The 20060-nt window shown below is 44.1% G+C and overlaps 1 protein-coding gene across 1 annotated transcript in view; it reads left to right on the forward strand.

The window, feature by feature from the left end:
- Nucleotides 1–20060, forward strand: part of oxr1a (oxidation resistance 1a) — a 451468-nt gene that overhangs the window by 420258 nt on the left and 11150 nt on the right. Inside the window, exon 9 of the mRNA XM_059646345.1 lies at nt 8042–8210. Coding sequence (XP_059502328.1) covers nt 8042–8210 — 169 coding nt within the window. The remainder of the gene's footprint in view (nt 1–8041; nt 8211–20060) is intronic.

Here is a 20060-nt window from a genome sequence, read left to right on the forward strand (position 1 = left end):
AAGGGTCGATGTTGAGTCCACTGCTGTTTGTCATTTTTATAAATGACCTGGATGTGGGTGTAGAAGGATGGGTTAGTAAATTTGCAGACGACACTAAGGTTGGTGGACTTGTGGTTAGTGACGAAGTATGCTGTAGGTTGCAGAGAGACAAAGATAAGCTGCAGAGCTGGGCTGAGAGGTGGCAAATGAAGTTTAATGCGGACAAGTGTGAGGTGATGCACTTTGGTAGGAGTAACCAGAAGGCAAAGTACTGGGCTAATGGTACGATTCTTGGTAGTGTAGATGAGCAGAGAGATCTCGGTGTCCATGTACACAGATCCTTGAAAGTTGCCACCCAGGTTGACAGGGCTGTTAAGAAGGTATACAGTGTTTTAGCTTTTATTAATAGAGGGATCGAGTTCCGGAACCAAGAGGCTATGTTGCAGCTGTACAAAACTCTGGTGCGGCCGCACTTAGAGTATTGCGTACACTTCTGGTGACCGCATTATAAGAAGGATGTGGAAGCTTTGGAAAGGGTGCAGAGGAGATTTACTAGGATGTCGCCTGGTCTGGAGGGAAGGTCTTACGGGGAAAGGCTGAGGGACTGGAGGCTGTTTTTGTTAGAGAGAAGAAGGTTGAGAGGTGACTTAATTGAGACATATAAAATAATCAGAGGGTTAGATAGGGTGGATAGGGAGAGCCTTTTTCCTAGGATAGTGATGGCGAGCACAAGGGGACATAGCTTTAAATTGAGGGGTGAAAGATATAGGACAGATGCCAGAGGTAGTTTCTTTACTCAGAGAATAGTAAGGGAATGGAACGCTTTGCTGCAACAGTAGTGGATTCGCCAGCTTTAAGTACATTTAAGTCGTCATTGGACAAGCATATGGATGTACATGGAATAGTGTAGGTTAGATGGGCTTCAGATCGGTATGACAGGTCGGCGCAACATCGAGGGCCGAAGGGCCTGCACTGTGCTGTAATGCTCTATGTTCTATGTTCTTGTATCAGCATTCTTTTTCCTCTTAACTAGTCATTCGACTTCTATTGAGAACCAAGGATCTCTCACTCGACCGCATCTTCCCTGCCTGCTAGGAACAAACGTATCGAGCACACGCAGTATGCATTCCTTGAACAATCTTTACATTTCAATTGTGCTCTTCCCTGACAACAGCTGTTCCCATTTTATGTTACCTAGTTCTTGCCTAACAGAATTATAATTACCCTTACCCCTAATTATAAACCTTACCCTGCTTTATGTACCTATCCTTTTCCATGACTATTGTAAAAGTAACAGAGTTATTGATCGCTGCCACCAAAATGCTGTCCTACCAACAGGTCTAACACTTAGCCTGATTCATTGCCAAGCACCAAATCCAAAGTGGCCTCTCATCATGTTGGTCTATCTACATACTGTCAGGAATCCTTCCTGAACGCACTGGATAAAATCAACTCCATCTAAACTATTACAACTGAACAGTTTCACATCAATATTTGAGAAGTTGAAGTCATCCGTGACTACAACCCTGTGACTTCTGCACCTTTCCAGTATCTGCCTCCTATTCCAGTCCTCTGTTTCTCTGCATCTATTAATGTGTCTGTTTAAAAAAAAACCAACAAAGTGACTGCTCCTTTCTTGTTCCTGATCTCAACCCAAACTTAGTGTATAGACATGTCGTTCTTGAACTGCCTTTCAATAGCTTCTACACTAGCCATGACTAGCAATGCCACTTCCTGCCTCTTTACCACCCTCCCTATTTCTTTTAAAGCATCACATTCCAGCAACTTCCTCCAACCATTCCTGTCCTTGAGTTGCCCAAGTTTCTGTCATGATATTGTAGTTCCAAGACCCTCCTGAAAAATTGGCCAAACAACCATTTTCTAATTGGATGAATATTTTTCAATCTGGGTGAACCTCTTTCAACCAATTTCACCTCGTGAAACTTGACTGTTGCCAGTGAGTTTGCTCAGGATCATGCTTTAGTCTCATTCCCCTGAAATAACTCCATAGAGGTCAGGATCCTATCACAAAGTCACCCTTTATTCATGCATGAACATCCTTGCCTGTCTCATACAGTACCTCTAATCCTCACTCTTTTTGTACGTCCGCCAGCGTTCCCTGATTGGAGTAGATTAAAAGTGCCAATCAGGAACTCATTCTGTGAGATCCACCTGACTGACCTCATTAAAATCATTGCACTTACCATCACATTTCCATTTTGTCTTTTTTGGTATCTTGAGGCCTCAGACAATGATTAGGCTGTAAGGTCCAGTTTTATCTACTTAGAGTGACCATTTGGTTTCTCTGAGCAGCACCTAATACTTTCTGAAATTGTTGCAGGTATTTAATCATCACTTTTGTTCAGGTTAGCCACATGTTGGGTAGCAATGGTACAGTGCTGGAGCATTGCCCTGATACTAAAACATGACTTCCTCAAGTCAAGTCTGAAGCCAAAACTTTGGAGTCACAACTTCTGAGGCTGCCATTGTGCACATGGCCTAACTGACTCAGTCTCAAGGCCTCTCTCTGCCTCTTTCTCCATGCAATCAAACTTCCCCATTTAAAAATAAGCCATTGTATTCTTGCACTTCCCTTTGAGACATCATAAAAATGGAGAAGAGGTTGACCAGGATGTTGCCTAGACTGGAATTTATCAATTACACACAGTGGTTGGACAAACTCGGATTATTTTTCTAAGAGCACACTCGACGCTGTGGGGTGATGCAGCTGAAGTCTATAAATTTAAGACAGACATAAATAGACAGACAGGCAGAGTCTTTTCCCCCAGGATGATGCCATAAAATACTAGGGGGCAGAGGTTTAAGGTGAGAGGGGGAATGTTTAAAGATGTGTGAGGCAAGTTTTTTCTTAAGAAACAAATATGTGATATATGCCTGGAATAAGCTACAAGGGGAGGTGGCTGAAACAAATATGATAGCAAAATTTAAGAAGCATTTAAATAGAAGACTGGAGAATAGCTAATGTTGTCCCATTGTTTGAAAAGGGCGCAGGAATATTCCAGGAAATTACAGGCCTGTGAGCTTCATGTCAGCAGTAGGGACATTATTTGAAAAGATTCACAGGAACAAGATCTATATGCATTTAGAAGCAAATGGACTGGTTAGCAATAAACAGCACGGTTTTGTACTCAGGAGGTCATGCCTCACTAATTTGGTCAAGTTTCCTGAGGAGGTGACAAAGATAGTTGATGAGGGAAAAGGGTTGATGTTGCTGAGGTTTTGGAGTTGATTTGTAGTTCGGGTTGTGGGTGTGAGGCTGGTTGGTTCACCAGGCTGGTTTGTTGTTCCACAGACATTTCATTACAGTGCTTGGTAACATCCTCAATGCAGCCTCTGATGAAACATCGGTGTGTTTTCCCACCTGGCTTTTAAACTCTGGGGTCCATTGCGATGGATTGCCTCACTTCTGAGTTTCCTCCGTAGTGGAATGTATATGGGGTTGAGTTCAATGAGTTTATTAATAGCCTGCTTCATAGAGTGCCATGCTTCCAGGAATTCTCGTGCTTGCCTCTGCCTAGCCTGTCCCAGGATCTTGGTGTTATCCCAGTCAAAGTCATGGTTCTCCTTGTCCATGTGGATTGAGATGAGTGGAGTAGATTGAGATGAGTGAGTATTGGTCATGTCTTTTTGTAGCCAGTTCGTGTTCATGTACTGTTGTTGTTAGTTTCCTTTCTGTTTGTCCAATGTCGTGTTTCTCACAGTCCCTACAGGGGATCTTGTAGATGACATTGGTCCTGTCCATGGTGGGGAGTGGGCCTTTAGTTCAGGTAGGCACTTGTTGTAGGGTTCATGTGGATTTGTGTGCCACTCTGATGCCCAGCTGTTGTAGAAGTTTTGTGGTAAGTTCTTATGTGTTCCTGATGTAGGGTAGTGTGATGAGCGCGTTGGGGCGTGAAGAATCTTTGTGATGCTCTTCCTGTAGGCATCGCCTGACCTAGTTCTTTGGATATCCATTATCCTTGAACACTTGGAAGAGGTATTCCTCCCCCTCCTCTTGGCATTGTTCCATCTACTGCAGTGTGTTGTTGTCCGTTTAAGTAGCACACGGCTTCGTTTGTGTGTGCTGGGATGGTTACTGTTGAAGTTCAATACCTGGGCTGTGTGTGTGGCTTTTTGATGTGTGTGTGTGTGTGTACACACATTTTTGGTGTGTGGATGGCAGATGGAGTTTAATCCAGACAAATGTGAGATGATGCATTTTGGAAGGTCAAGTTAGGAAATTATATAGTGAATGGCAGAACCCTTCGGAGTACTGATATGCAGAGAGATCTAGGTGTGCATGTCCACAGATCAATGAAGATGGCAGAGCAGGTAAATAAGGTGATAAAACAGGCCTATTGGCATGTTTGCCTTCATCGGAATGGGCATTGAGTACAAGGGTCGAGAAGTTATGCTCCAGCTTTGTAAACCTTTAACTAGATTACATTTGGAATATTGCGTAGTTCTGGTCACCACACTACCAAAGGAATGTGGATGCTTTGGAGAGGGTACAGAAAAGGTTTACAGAAAATGTTGTCTGACATGGAGGATTTTAGCTATGAAGAAAAGTTGGATAAACTGGGCTTGTTTTCACTGGAATGTAGGAGGTTGAGGGGCAATCTCCTAGAAGTTTAGAAGATTATGAATGGCATAGATAGAGTGGAAAGTATGAGGTTTTTTCACAAGGTGGAGGGGTCAATTACTGGATACACAGATTCGAGGTGTGAAGGGGGAAGTTTAAAAGAGATGTGCAAGGCAAGTTTTTCCACACAAAGGGTGGTGAGTACCTGGAATGCATTTCCAGAGGAGCTGGAAGCAGACAGAATAGCAGCTTTCAAGAAGGAACTGGACATATACATGAATAGGAAGGGATTGGAGGGATATGGATCCTGTAAATGAAGACACTTTAAGTATGCAAGGGAATAATGTGTGGGCTGAAGGGCTTATTCCTGTGCTGTACTGTTCTTTGTTAATCTTCTGCACTATTGGCAACTCCGCCAAGCTCATGTCATCTGCAGATTTACCAGAGTGCCTGCAACAGAGATCCCAGCAGTCATCCTTGCAGATCGCCCCTAGTCACAAACACCCAGTTAGAAAACTGTCTCCACAACTACCCTCTGTCTTCTATTCCCAAGACAATTTTGTATCCAGTTTACCGACTTACCATAGATCCCATGTGACCCAATCTTCTCCATACTATGAGGGACCTTTTTAAATGTTTTAGTAAAGTCCATGTAGACTGTATCCACCACCCTACCCTGATCAATCATTTTCATCATTTCCTCAAAAAAGCTGTATCAGTTTTGTGACATAAGACCTCCTCTGCACAAAGCATGTTGACTATTCCTAATATGTCTATTTGTTTCCAAAGACAAGTACATCCTGTTCCTAAGAATCTTCCTCAGTAATTTCCCTACCACTGATGGGAGGCTCGCTGGCCTATATTTTCCTGGTTTATCCCTATTGCCCTTCTTAAACAAATGAACATCATTCTCTGTTCTCCAGTCTTCTGGAACCTCCCCTGTAGTTAAACAGGACATAACTATCACTGTCAAGGCCCCAGCAAGCCCCTTACCTCCTTCAGTATCTTGCAATAGATCCCATCAGGCCCTGGGGACTTGCCTACTTTAATGTTTTTCAGGAGGCCAAAGCACTACGACCTTCTTAATGACAAAATGGCCTAGAATATCAATATACCCGTCCCTAATCTAACCATCAGCCATGTCTTTCTCCTTGGTGAATAGCAATGCAAAGGATCACACCGATGAAGGGTCTAAGCCCGAAATGTCAGCTTTAGTGCTCCTGTGATGCTGCTTGGCCTTCTGTGTTCATCCAGCTCCACACTTTGTTATCTTGGATTCTCCAGCATCTGCAGTTCCCATTATCACTTATCAAGGATCACACCCACTTCCTCTGGCTCCATGCATAATTTCCCTCCTTTGTTCTTGAGAAGACCTACCCTTTCCCTTGTTACTCCCATTGCTCCTAATATACATTATAAAATGTCAGGGGATTCTCCTTAATTCTACTTGCCAAGAATGTTTCATGGCCTGTATTATCCTTCCTAATTCCTTGTTTAAGGAATTAGTTTATCTCTTGCTTTCTTTACATCCTTCAGGGCCTTGTCTGATATCAGTTTCCTAAAGCTTACATATGCTTCTTTTTCCTTTTTGACTAAACTTATAATATCTCTTGCCCTCTAGGGGTTCTAAATCTTGCCATCCTCATCTATATCCTCATGGGCATATGCTGGTTCTGAACTCGGAACAATTGGTCTTTAAGAGTCCCACATGTCAGATATCACAGCACAGTGGCTCAGTGGTTAGCACTGCTGCCTCACAGCACTAGGGACCCAGACTTGATTCAACCTTCGGGCGATTGCCTATGAGGAGTTTGCGCATTCTCCCTGTGTATGCGTGGGTTTCTTCCAGTTGCTTCAGATTCCTCCCACAGTCCAAAAATGTGTAGGTTAGGTGGATTGGCCACGCTAAATTGCCTGTAGTGTTCAGGGATGCCTTGCTTATCTGGGCTGGGGTGGGGTGGGGGTACTAAGATTAGATTAGATTCCCTACCGTGTAGAAACAGGCCCTTCAGCCCAACATGTTTACACTGCCCCTTGAAGCATCCCACCCAGACCCATCCCACTATAACCTACACACCCCTGAACACTACGGGCAATTTAGCATGGCCGATCCACCTAGCCTGCACTTCTTTGGACTGTGGGAGGAAACTGGAGCACCTGGAGGAAACCCACGCAGACACGGGGAGGATGTGCAAAACTCCACACAGACAGTCGCCTGAAGCTGGAATCAACCCTGGGTCCCTGGTGCTGTGAGGCTGCAGTGCTAACCACTGTGCTGCTTAAGGGGTTAAAGGGGAATAGGTCTGGGTGGGATGTTTTGAGGGTTGGTGTGGTCTTGTTGGCCAGAAGGGCCTGTTTCCACACTGTAGGGATTCTGTGGTCTATGTGGGTTTACCCTCAAACAGTTATCCCCAATGTAAATTTTCCTAATCCTGTCTCATTATTATTATTATTAGCCTTTCCCAATTTAGCACTTACACCTGAGGACCAGTCTTAACTTTACCTATAATTATCTTAAAACCAATGAAACTATGATCACTGTAGTGTCAATCCATGCAAACCATTGCTAATATCTGTCAGCATCTCATCATGCTGAGCCATGGAAGGGAATTGGAACTGAATTCTGTCCGGTTTCCATGATAATCCTCTTTCCTATTTATACAAGTGAAGAATGTTTCGTGAGCTCAGGAAGCAACCTTAGAGTAGGTTTTTGAACATCTGGTGTGTAGACAAGTCAAAACTTCTTTTAAATGAAATGTGATTCTATATATTATTGCATGATGTCAGCATATGTATTTTTGAACTGATGAAATCTGACAGGAGTCTTTCCAACTAGTCCCACTGTCTTACATGTTCCTTATTGCTGTGCACTGTTTGGCCCCATCAAGTATTTATCTGAAAAATTACTACTGTTGAATGCTGCTGTAGTGTTTTTAACATGGTCTCCATTAGAGGTGTTCACCCTTGTGAGGTTTGCATTTTCAATTTTGCCTCCTTTAGGGCGAGCATATTTTGGAAATATAAGGTTTGGCACAACGTTGAAACATAGATTTCACTTTCACATTGTTTGCCATTACTCCAATCACTGACTGTTTCACTCCCACACAAATCAACCTATCATCAGAAAATACGGAAAAGAAAACATGCAGTGAATGGAGCAGTGATTCTTTACTGAATCTTCCCCTTCTGCTTACCTGTGTTTCAAATGTTTACAACAGTGCCTCTTGTAACCCTCCATGGGCCTAATGCTTATCTGTGGGCTTGGACTGGATCGGCTCCTCCAGTACTGTCACAGGTCAGTCAGAACCCCTCTGTGGACCTTGTTTTTAGCCATTGACAGCCATAATGTATACGAACCATTTGGCGATAGTGCCTTTGATATTCCTATCAAAATACCTCTCATTATATATTTGCTATGTCTTAAATAGAAGTCTAAACTTACAAACAAAGGGATTAACTTTGTTTAACATTGAATCTCAGGTAGTGCCATACCAAAAGAAAAAAAGTGGAATCGATCACACAGGTTCTTACGTTTGAGAGTTGGGAAGCCCATGCGGAAGACGTTTGTATCAGTAGCAAGTGCATCAATGCAGCAGTATGCCCAGAGGGACAGGAAGCATGAGTACTGGTTTGCAGTACCACAGGAAAGGTAGGCAACATTGGTATCTTCCTCTCAATGTCTTGATGAGTACAAGATGGAAAGCTTTGAGAAATGGATTTTTTTCACCACTATTCAATTTCTGTGCTACTTAGAAGTAAACCTCAAATTGTTTAGTTAACTTCAAGGAAAGAAACCTACTACCAGTAGTAAGTTGATTCCATATTTAAGTCTGCTCTGAAAATACAGGTCTGTTTCTTTGATGAAACACATCAGGTTATACAGAGTCGTAAGCTATGGGGAGGTAACACATGGTAGAGGAAGCAAATGAACTATCTACCCAATAGCAATGTGCCAGAATCTTGCTCAAGGTGGCTGGAGAAAGCAGTGGATTGGTACCAGAAGTTAAAGTTTAAAAAGCTGACATTGAAAGATTAGAAATAAGTTAGACATTGTTTATGGGCTGCAAACAGTTAATTATGAAAACTTATGTTTTTCTAATGTGACCCATTGCTTAGAACACGACATGTCCTATCATTGTAGGAAGAGCAGAATACTGCATGTACCAATAGTTTTGTGGAGGCCATTGGATAGTGTTAATCTCTAATCACTGCAATCTTTTACATGGTGCTGATTTCAAGGTGGACTTGAGATTAAATTTGGTTGTGGGAAGAAATGGTGTGTTTATCTTGACTGATTATCGTAAGAACATGTTCAGTCCATTTTGTGTCTCATGCTTGTTCTACTATTCAATTTTATAAACATTGAACAATATCATAACACCAATCCATTCAGCTTTGTTCCATCATCTTTTATTATCTATATCGTATTTTATCTTCCTGACCAGTCCTTGAGATACATAAAATTGAGTGGCTTAGGCAAGGTGGATAGGAAGAAACCTCCCCCCGGTGAGGGATCAATGATCGAGAACACAGATTTAAGTTAAGGAGTGGGAGGTTTAGAGGAGATTGGGGACTGCCTGGACCAAGGAGGACAGAATGAAGTCAAGGTAGAAAGAGATGAGTTTGGTGGGGCAGGAGCATGTCGAGATGATGGGTTGGCTGGGCTTGTTGATTTTGGAGGGCAGGTAGAACCGACAGCATGGGACTGGAGTCTATAAGGCTGGAGACTGTGAAAGGGAGGTCAGCAGAAGTGATGAGGTCATGGACAGTGTGGGAGACCGTGGCTGAATGGGCCATGGTGGGTTCATGATCAAGGGGGAGGTAGGGCGTGATTCAGAGTATCAGAGGGACATTGTTGTTCATGTGCACTTAGAACGTAGAACATAGAACTCTACAGCACTGTACAGGCCCTTTGGCCCACGATGCTGTGCCGAACTTTTACCCTAAACCTAAGGTCAATCTAACCTCCATCCCACCTTATACTATCATACATACGCCTATCTAATAGCCGCTTAAATGCCCCGAATGAGGCCGACTCCACTACTCTCTCTGGCAATGCATTCCACACCCTCCATCTCTTCGAAACTTCCAGTTCCCTTGGCCCCAGTACTTCATCTTTACTGTGAACGTTCAATCTCTATACATGTCCATACCACACGTGGACACCCACAGGCACCTAGTTTTTTTCCTCTCCATCCAGTCCATCACGCCAAACTGGTCCTCACCCTCAATAACTTTATCTTCAATTCTTCCCATTTTCTTCAAATCCAGGGGGTAGCTATGAGCACTCGCATGGGCCCCAGCTAAGCCTGCCTGTTTGTCAGTCATGTCGAACAGTCTCTTTTCAGTATGTACGCGGGTACTGTTCTTAACTCATCTGCTATTATATCAATGACTGCATCGGTGCTGCATCCTGCACCCAGGCTGAACTGGAGCAGGTCATCAACTTCCACCCCGCCCTCAATTTCACTTGGTCTATCTCAGACTGTTCCCTTCCCTTTCTTGACCCCTCTGTTTCAATTTCTGGTGACAGTGTATGGGCTGACATTTACTATAAATCCACAGACTCCCACAGCTACCTAGACTACACCACCTCCCACCCTGTATCCTGCAAAAATTGCATCCCATTTTCCTCCATGTCTGTCGTGTCTGCTCTGATGAGGAGACATCTTACTCCCAAGCATCCCAGATGTCCTCCTTTTACAAACAACACTCTTTTGCCCCCTCTGTCATCCAGACAACTGTCTACTGTATCTCTTCCATTCCCTGCTCCACAGCTCTTAACCAAGAGGACTCAACATCATGTTCTCCAATTTCAAATAACCTTCCCACCCATTCCCTGACTCCCTTTTTAGCCCATAACCTACCTTCCAGTTCACCTTCCAACCCTCCCTTCCAGTCACCACCGGATACATCCCTCCAATTGACCAACCAGGTTGTGCCCACTACCAGGGTCCACCTATTACCACCACTGGTCTACCACCCCTTCCTCCTGTCTTTATCTGCATCTCCCCCTACCCCCAAATCTGGTCCTGAAGAAGGCTAATACTCAAAACAATGACTTTGCCTTTCCTCCACATGCTGCCTGACTTGCTGTGTTCTTCCAGCCTCCTGTTTGTCTACCTGGGATTCCAGTATCTGTATTTTTTTCTGTCTCTAACCAAAGTTAAACTGACTGGTCTGTGGTTTCCTAGTTTATCCCATGCGTCCTCATTGTAAAATGGTACTGCATCGGCTGCCCTTCAGTCCTGTGGCACCTCTCAGAGAGGAATTGAAAATTTTTGCAAGAGGCCATGCTATTTCCTCCCTTGCTTCACTTGTATCTTTGAACACTTCACCTCAAATACCACTTATAATTTCCAAAGCTCAGGAGTCCAAGTTGAAACAGTTACACTTAATACAGACTAAGAAAGTAATACGCCAGAGCAGTCTAACTGAACATCATACCATACAACATTACAAAATTAATCTGTATTCTATTGCAAAAAGCTTTTTGATTAATTTTTCAGTCTGATCTCTACTTTTGAGTAATTTGAGAAATCTTTCCATGTCAGCTCCGTACCTTTTAGAAAATTGAACGATCTTTATTTAGATCAGAACCTTGGGGTTCCCCACTCACTGCAGCACCTGTCGTGGTTTAGCCTGCTGAATTAACCTGTGGCTCTGCAATTTCTTGCTCTCCACTGCACCCTGTAAGTTTGTTTTATAGCTCTATTCCTTATATAATTAGTGAATTAGAATACAATACAAAGTTGAGTGTGCTGCATATTCTGGCTGAAACTAATCTTGCCACTTAGAGCCATCAGCAAGTGCCACAAAAAATAGTGTAGCTGGCCATGGATGTGCAACATTATCCATCACAGCAATGGGGATATTGGTTTTATGAGAACTGTTCATAGTCCCGATATTTGACTAAGGCGGTGCTCTCAAACTTCTCCGCATCATTCTAATGCTTCAGGCTTAGTGCAAACAAAAAGCAAAAACTTGATGGGGGTGGGAGAGTACGAAAGTGAAGGTTGTTGAGTATGAATCTCAGTTTAGGAATGGTTTCAGACCATCAGTTTGCATTATATTGTACAGAACACCTGAAGCAGTTACATACTTGCATCATGTTTTCATCGAAGCTATTGTATCATGAATCCGTATGTAAATTGAACTTCACTCAAAGAACAAAGAAAATTAGAGCACAGGAACAGGCCCTTCGGCCTTCCAAACCTGCGCCGATCAAGATCCTCTGTCTAACCTGTCATCTATTTTCTAAAGGACTGTGTCCATTTGCTCCCTGCCCATCCATGTACCTGTCCAAATATATCTTAAAAGACGCTAACGTGTCTGCGTCTACCACCTCCGCTGGCAACGCGTTCCAGGCACCAACCACCCTCTGTGTAAAGAACTTTCAATGCATATTTCCCTTAAACTTTCCTCCTCTCACTTTGAACTCATGACCCCTAGTAATTGAGTCCCCCAGTCTGGGGAAAAAGCTTCTTGCTATCCACCCTGTCTATATCCCTCATGATTTTGTAGACCTCAATCAGGTCCCCCCTCAATCTCCGTCTTTCTAATGAAAATAACCCCAGTCTACTCAACCTTTCTTCATAGCTAGCACCCTCCATACCAGGCAACATCCTGGTGATCCTCCTCTGCACCTTCTCCAAAGCATCCACATCCTTTTGGTAATGTGGCAACCAGAATTGTACAGAGTATTCCAAATGTACTCAATACCCCGCCCAATGAAGGAAAGCATGCCATATGCCTTCTTGACCACCCTATTGACCTGCGTTGTCACCTTCAGGGAACAATGGACCTGAACACCCAGATCTCGCTGTTCATCAATTTTCCCCAGGACTTTTCCATTTACTGTATAGTTCGCCCTTGAATTTGATCTTCCAAAATGCATCACCTCGCATTTGCCCGGATTGAATTCCATCTGCCATTTATCTGCCCATCTCTCCAATCTATCTATATTCTGCTGTAATCTCTGACAGTCCCCTTCACTATCAGCTACTCCACCAATCTTAGTGTCATCAGCAAACTTGCTGATCAGACCACCTACACTTTCCTCCAGATCATTTACATATATCACAAACAACAGTGGTCCCAGCACAGATCCCCGTGGAACACCACTGGTCACAGGTCTCCAATTTGAGAAACTCCCTTCTACTACTGCCCTCTGTCTCTTGTTGCCTAGCCAGTTTTTTATCTATCTAGCTAGCACACCCTGGATCCCATGTGACTTCACTTTCTCCATCAACCTGCCTTATCAAACGCCTTACTGAAGTCCATGTATATGACATCTACAGCCTTCCCCTCATCAATCAACTTTGTCACATCCTCAAAGAATTCTATTAAGTTGGTAAGACATGATCTTCCCTGCACAAAACCATGTTGCCTATCACTGATAAGCCCATTTTCTTCCAAATGGGAATAGATCCTATCCCTCAGTACCTTCCCTACCACTGATGTCAGGCTCACCGGTCGATAATTACCAGGATTATCCTTGCTGCCCTTCTTAAACAAGGGGACAACATTAGCAAGTCTCCAGTCCTCTGGGATCTCACCCGTGTCTAAGGACGCTGCAAAGATATCTGTTAAGGCCCCAGCTATTTCCTCTCTTGCTTCCCTTCAGAAACCTGGGATAGATCCCATCCAGACCTGGAGTCTTGTCCACCTTAATGTCTTTTAGGATACCTAACACTTACTCCTTCCTTATGTCAACTTGACCTAGAGTAAGCAAACATTTATCCCTAACCTCAACATCTGTCATGTCCCTCTCCTTGGTGAATACTGATGCAAAGTACTCGTTAAGAATGTCACCCATTTTCTCTGAATCAGCGCACAACTTACCTTCTTTGTTCTTAAGTGGGCCAATCCTTTCTCTAGTTACCCTCTTGCTCTTTATATATGAATAAAAGGCTTTGGGATTTTTCTTCACCATGTTTGCCAGCAATATCTCATGTCCTCTCTTAGCCCTCTTAATCCCTCGTTTCAGATTCGCCCCACATTCCCGATATTCTTGCAAAGCTTTGTCTGTCTTCAGTCGCCTAAACCTTATGTATGCTTCCTTTTTCCTTTTTCCTCTGAGCGAATCTCACAATTTCGTCTGTCATCCATGGTTCCCTAACCTTGCCATTTCTATCCCTCATTTTCACAGGAACATGTCTCTCCTGCACGCCAACCTCTCCTTAAAAGCCTCCCACATGCCAAATGTGGATTTACCTTCAAACAGTTTCTCCCAATCACCATTCCTCAGATCCTGCCGAATCTTGGTATAGTTGGCCTTACCCCAGTTTAGAATTCTTCCTTTAGGACCACTGCCATCCTTGCCCATGAGTATTGTAAAACCTACGGAAATTACGTCGCTATTTCCAAAGTAGTTCCCTACTGTAATTTCAACCACCGGGCTGGGCTCATTCCCCATCACCAGGTCCAGTATGGCCCCTTCCTGAGTTGGACTACATACATACTGCTCTAGAAAACCCTCCTGGACACACCTTACAAATTCTGCTCCTTCTTGACCCCTAACACTGAGTGAATCCCAGTCAATGTTGGGAAAATTAAAATCTCCCATCACCACCACCCTGTTTCTCCTACACCTTTCCATTATCTGTTTACATATTTGTACCTCTATCTCACACTTGCTGTTGGGAGGCCTGTAGTACAGCCCCAGCATTGTTACTGCATCCTTCCTATTTCTGAGTTCTACCCATATTGCCTCACTGCTTGAGTCCTCCATGGGGCCTTCCTTCAGTGCAGCTGTGACATTGTCTTTGGCCAGTATTGCAACTCCTCCACCCCTTTTACCTCCCTCTCTATCCCGCCTGAAGCATCGATATCCTGGGACAACTCGTTGCCAATCATGCCCTTCCCTCAACCAAGTCACAGTAATAGCAATAACATCATACTTCCAGGTACCGATCCAAGCCCTAACGTCCTCTGCCTTATTTGCTACACTTGTCGCATTAAAACAAATGCACCTCAGACCACCTGTCCCTTTGTGTTCATCATCTGCTCCTCGACTACTATTCCCTTTATTCACACTGTCTCCATTATCTAGTTCCATACAGGCTTTAGTTACTACCTCTTTTCTGTCCAATATTTGGTTCCCATCCCCCTGCCACATTAGTTTAAACCCTACCCCACAGCATTAGCAAAAGCACCCCCAAGGACATTGGTTCCAGTCTGGCTCAGGTGTAGACCGTCCAATTTGTAATAGTCCCACGTTCCCCAGAACTGGTTCCAATGTCCCAGAAATCTGAACCCCTCCCTCCTACACCATCTCTCAAGCCACGCATTCATCCTGGCTATTTTATCATTTCTGCACTGACAAGCACGTGGCACTGGTAGCAATCCTGAGATTACTACCTTTGAGGTCCTACTTTTTAACTTGGCTCCTAACTCCCTAAATTCTGCTTGTCAGACCTCATCCCGTTTTCTGCCTATATCGTTGGTGCCTATATGCACCACAACAACTGGCTGTTCGCCGTCCCCCTTCAGAATGTTCTGCAGCCGACCGGAGACATCCCTGCCCCGTGCACCTGGGAGGCAACATACCATTTGGGAGTCTCGTTTTCGACCGCAGAACCGCCTAACAATGGAATCTCCTTTTAGCTCTCTTTATGTCTCCCTGATTTTCTGAGCTATAAAGTTCCATTTTTATGTACAGGACATTTGAAATACATGACTCCAAATAATACACACAACCAGATTTTGGACAGTCATCACAGTAAGCATTTGGTTACACGCAGACTTGCACATACTTTGTGTTCTTTTTGTTTGCAAAGAACTGGGCCCCTGGAAACAGGCCCTTCGGCCCAACAAGTCCACACTGCCCTTTGGAGCATCCCACCCAGACCCATCCCCCTATAACCCACACAGCCCTGAAAACTACGGGCAATTTAGCATGGCTGATCCACCTAGCCTGCACATCTTTGGACTGTGGGAGGAAACCGGAGCACCTGGAAGAAACCCATGCAGACACGGGGAGAATGTGCAGATTCTGCATGGACAGTTACCCGAGGCTGGAATCGAGTCGGATCCCTGGTGCTGTGAGGCTGCAGTGCTAACCACTGAGCCACCGTGCCTCCCTTTATTTTTTACCTATAATTTTCCACAAATGTGGGGTTAACTAACAAATGTCAATTTACAGAATTCCATCTAATTTTAAATATTGTGATTTACATTTTGCAACATGGGTTGGTTGGGTACAGTCAGTAGCGTGCTTGTAACAAGCAGCTGAGGGAACATGCTGTTTTTGATACAATCGTGGGTTGTACGGCCTAAATAACTGGCACCAAACTTCCCAGGGTAATGTTTTTCAACACCCCCAATATCACTTCCCTTGTGACCTCAACTTGGCCCAAAATATCTACACACCCTTCCCCAGACTCATCATCCACCAAGCCCTTCTCTCTGGTGAATACTGATGCAAAGTATTCATTTAAAACTTCGCCCATTTCCTCTGCTTCCACACACAAATTACCTTTCCTGTCCTTGAGTTGGCCAACTGTTTGCCTGGCTCCCCTCTTGCTCTTTATATATGTATAAAAAGCCTTGGCATTTTCCTTCATCCTGTTGGTCAGTGACTTTTCATGACTTCGTTTAGCCCTCCTGACTCCTTCCTTAAGTTTCTTTCAACTTTCCTTGTATTGCACCCTTGCTTTGTATGTTCCCAGCCTCCTGGCTTTGATAAATGCTTCCGTTCTCTTTTTGATTAGGCTCACAATGCCTCTCGTTACCTGAGGTTCCCTAAACATTAGATTAGATTCCCTACAGTGTGGAAACAGGCCCTTCGGCCCAACAAGTTCACACTGCCCTTTGGAGCATCCCACCCAGACCCATTCCCCTATAACCCACACACCCCTGAACACTACGGGCAATTTAACATGGCCAATCCACCTAGCCTGCACGTCTTTGGACTGTGGGAGGAAACCGACGCAGACACGGGGAGAATGTGCAAACTCCGCACGGACAGTTACCTGAGGCTGGAATTGACCCTGGGTCTCTGGCGCTGTGAGGCTGCAGTGTTAACCACTGAGCTACCGTGCCACCCACATGCCATACTTATCCTTCATCCTTAAAGGAATATGCTGGTCCTGAGTTCCCATCAACTTACACTTGAAAGCCTCCCACATACCCTATGTTGATTTGCCCTCAAATATCTGCCTCTAATCTACATGTTTCAGTTTCTGCCTAAATTGTTGTAATTAGTGTTCTCCCAATTTAGCACCTTTGCCTGACAACTACACCTGTCTTTATCCATCAATACCTTAAAGTTTACTGAATTATGATCACTGTTCCTGAGCTGCTCCCCTGCTGAGACGTCGACCATCTAACCAGGCTCATTCCCCAATACTAGGCCTAGTATGGCCTCTTTCCTAGTTGGACGATCGACATACTGTTTCGAGAAGTCCTCCTGGATGCTCCTTACAAATTCTGTTCCATCTGAGCCCCAAGCACTATGTGAGTCCCAGTCAATATACGGGAAGTTAAAATCACCCATGACAACAGCCCAGTTACTTATACATCTTGCCAAAATCTGCCTACTTATCTGTTCTTCTTTCTCCCACTGGCTGTTGGGAGCTCTATAGTAAACTCCAAACAATATTGCATCGCAGTATGAGCCGTCTGAGGTGTCCTCCTGCGTTACAGCTGTGATAAACTCCTTAACAAGTAGTGCAACTCACCTCCCTTCTTTATCCCCCTCTATTTCACCTGAAACATCTGCATCCTGGAATGTTAAGCTGCCAATCCTGTCCCTCCCTTAACCAAGTCTCTGTAATAACAACAACATCAAAGTTCCAAGTACTAATCCAAGCTCTAAGTTCATCTGCCTTACCTGTTACACTTTTTGCATTGAAACAGATGCACCTCAGTCCATCAGATCTGCTTTGATCAGAAACCACACCCTGCCTGCTCTTCCTGTAAGTCTGACTGGCCCTATTGTCTAGTTCCCTTTCAGTCCATTCACCTTTGCTTTGGTTCCCACCCATCTGCCAAGCTAGTTTAAATCCTGCTGAGAGACACCAGCAAACTTCCCAGCCAGAATATTTGTGCCCCTTCAGTTTAGATGCAACCCGTCCTTCTTGTACAGGTCCTACCTGCCCTGGAAGAGATCCCAATGGTCCAGACATCTGAAACCCTCCCTTCTACACTATCTGTTTAGCTATGTGTTGAGCTTTTCTGGCCTCACTAGCACGTGGTACAGGGAGTAATCCTGAGGTTACAACCTTGTAGGTCCTGCTCTTTAACTTTCTACCTAACTCCCTGACATGCTGCTGCAGGACTCGTCTCTCATCCTACTTGTGTCATCAATACCAGTATGTACCACAACCTCTGGCTATTCACCCTCGCCCTTCAGAATGCTTTCTGCCCATTCAGAGACATCCTGGACCCTGGCACCAAGGGGGCAACACACCATCCTGGAGTCTCTCATGTCCACAGAAGCACCCATATGTACCCCTAACTAGCTCTAGCCAGTGCTGTTTGTCCTTCTCTTCTTAAGAACAGAGCCAGCTGTGGTGCCACCAGTCTGTCACCCTTCCGCAAACCACCTTCTGGAAGCAGTGACTGCACTGATGCAGATCTTTCCCATGTCAGGCAGTCAGCATCACCACTCTGCTGCCCTCTTCCTGAAAGATGGAGTATAATTTGGCAAAGTGAAGCTATTCATTTTATTCAGAAGACTAATATTGACAATAGCAAGGGACTGAACATAGAACGTTACAGTGCAGTACAGGTCCTTCGGCCCTTGATGTTGCGCCGACCTGTGAAACCAATCTGAAGCCCTAACCTACACTATTCCATTATCATCCATATGTTTATTCAATGACCATTTAATTGCCCTTAAAGTTGGCAAGTCTACTACTGTTGCAGGCAGGGCATTCCACGCCCTTACTACTCTCTGAGTAAAGAACCTGTCCTATTCCTGTCACCGCCTCAATTTAAAGCTATGTCCCCTCGTGCTAACCATCACCATTCGAGGAAAAAGACTCTCACTGTCCACCCTATCTAATCCTCTGATCATCTTGGATGTCTCTATTAGGTCACCTCTTAACCTTCTTCTCTCTAACGAAAACAGCCTCAAGTCCCTCAGCCTTTCCTCATAAGACCTTCCCTCCATACCAGGCAACATCCTGGTAAATCTCCTTTGCACCCTTTCCAATGCTTCCACATCCTTCCTATAATGCGGCGACCAGAACTGCACGCAATACTCCAAGTGCGGCCACACCAGAGTTTTGTACAGCTGCAACATGATCTCATGGCTCTGAAACTCAGTCCCTCTACCAGTAAAACTTAACACACCGTATGCCTTCCTAACAACCCTATCAACCTGGGTGACAACTTTCAGGGATCGATGCACATGGACAGGAAGATCTCTCTGCTCGTCCACACTACCAAGAATCTTACCATTAGCCTAGTACACTGTATTCCTGTTACTTCTTCCAAAGTGAATCACCTCACACTTTTCCACATTAAACTCCATTTGCCACCTCTCGGCCCATCTTTGCAGCCTATCTATGACCCTTTGTAACCAAGGACAATTTGTTTGTAATATGAATCGGGATGCAGCAAGCGTGTAGAATAAGAGATAGTATAGTACAAGATTAAGACAAAGTACAAGATAAAAAATGTTTTGCTAAAATTAGAAAACGCTTTGGTGAGGCCACACCTGATGTGTTGAGTGTGGCTTCAGTCTCCTTACCCAAGAAAGGGCATACTTGCAGTGGAGGGAAGTCAATGCAGTTTCATGACAAACTGGAATGTGCAGACTGTTAGATGAGGATAGACTGGACAGACCCTACTTTCCTTGTATAGAAGAATGATTGAAACATAAATTCTTCAGGAACTTGAAAGGGCAGATGCTGAGGAAATGTTTCCCTGACTGGAACTTGAACATGAACTCAGAGCTTCAAATAAGGCATCAGCCATTAAGATTTCAGGTTAGGATAACCTTCCCCATTTAAAAAGGTGTGAAGTTTTGGAATGCTTAACCCAGCAAGTAGTGGATGTTTAGCCTTTGAGAGTGTTCAAGTCAGAGATCACGTTTTGAGAAAGGAATTGAACTATATGGGGATAGTCCTGGAGAAGAGGTCCAAAATCAGCCATGATTTTGCTTCTTGACAAAACAGTTTGGAAGGGCCAAATGGTTTCCAGCTGTCTCTTATTTTATGTTCTGAGCTTCCCTGAATATTTTGCTATTCCCTCTTCTCGAATTAACTTGTCTAGTTTCCTTTTGGAAGTATCTAAAATTTTTGCCACAATTACTAAATAAGATCAACCTGATATGTTGACTCTTTCTTTATCCAAGGATGTTGCTTGACCTGAACGTACTTTCCATCATTTTCTCGGTTGTTTCCTGTGGTACTGAGTCCCACATTCCAATTGTTTTCAGAAAAAATGTCTCCTCATTTCCTTCTGGATTTGTTAGTAGTTGTCTTTGTTGCCCTGAGGTTAGCCAAGATGCACATGCAATACACTTTGAATGTCCATTCATTGGAAA

Source organism: Stegostoma tigrinum, chromosome 5, assembly GCF_030684315.1.
Source record: "Stegostoma tigrinum isolate sSteTig4 chromosome 5, sSteTig4.hap1, whole genome shotgun sequence".
NCBI classification, from domain to species: Eukaryota; Metazoa; Chordata; class Chondrichthyes; order Orectolobiformes; family Stegostomatidae; genus Stegostoma; species Stegostoma tigrinum.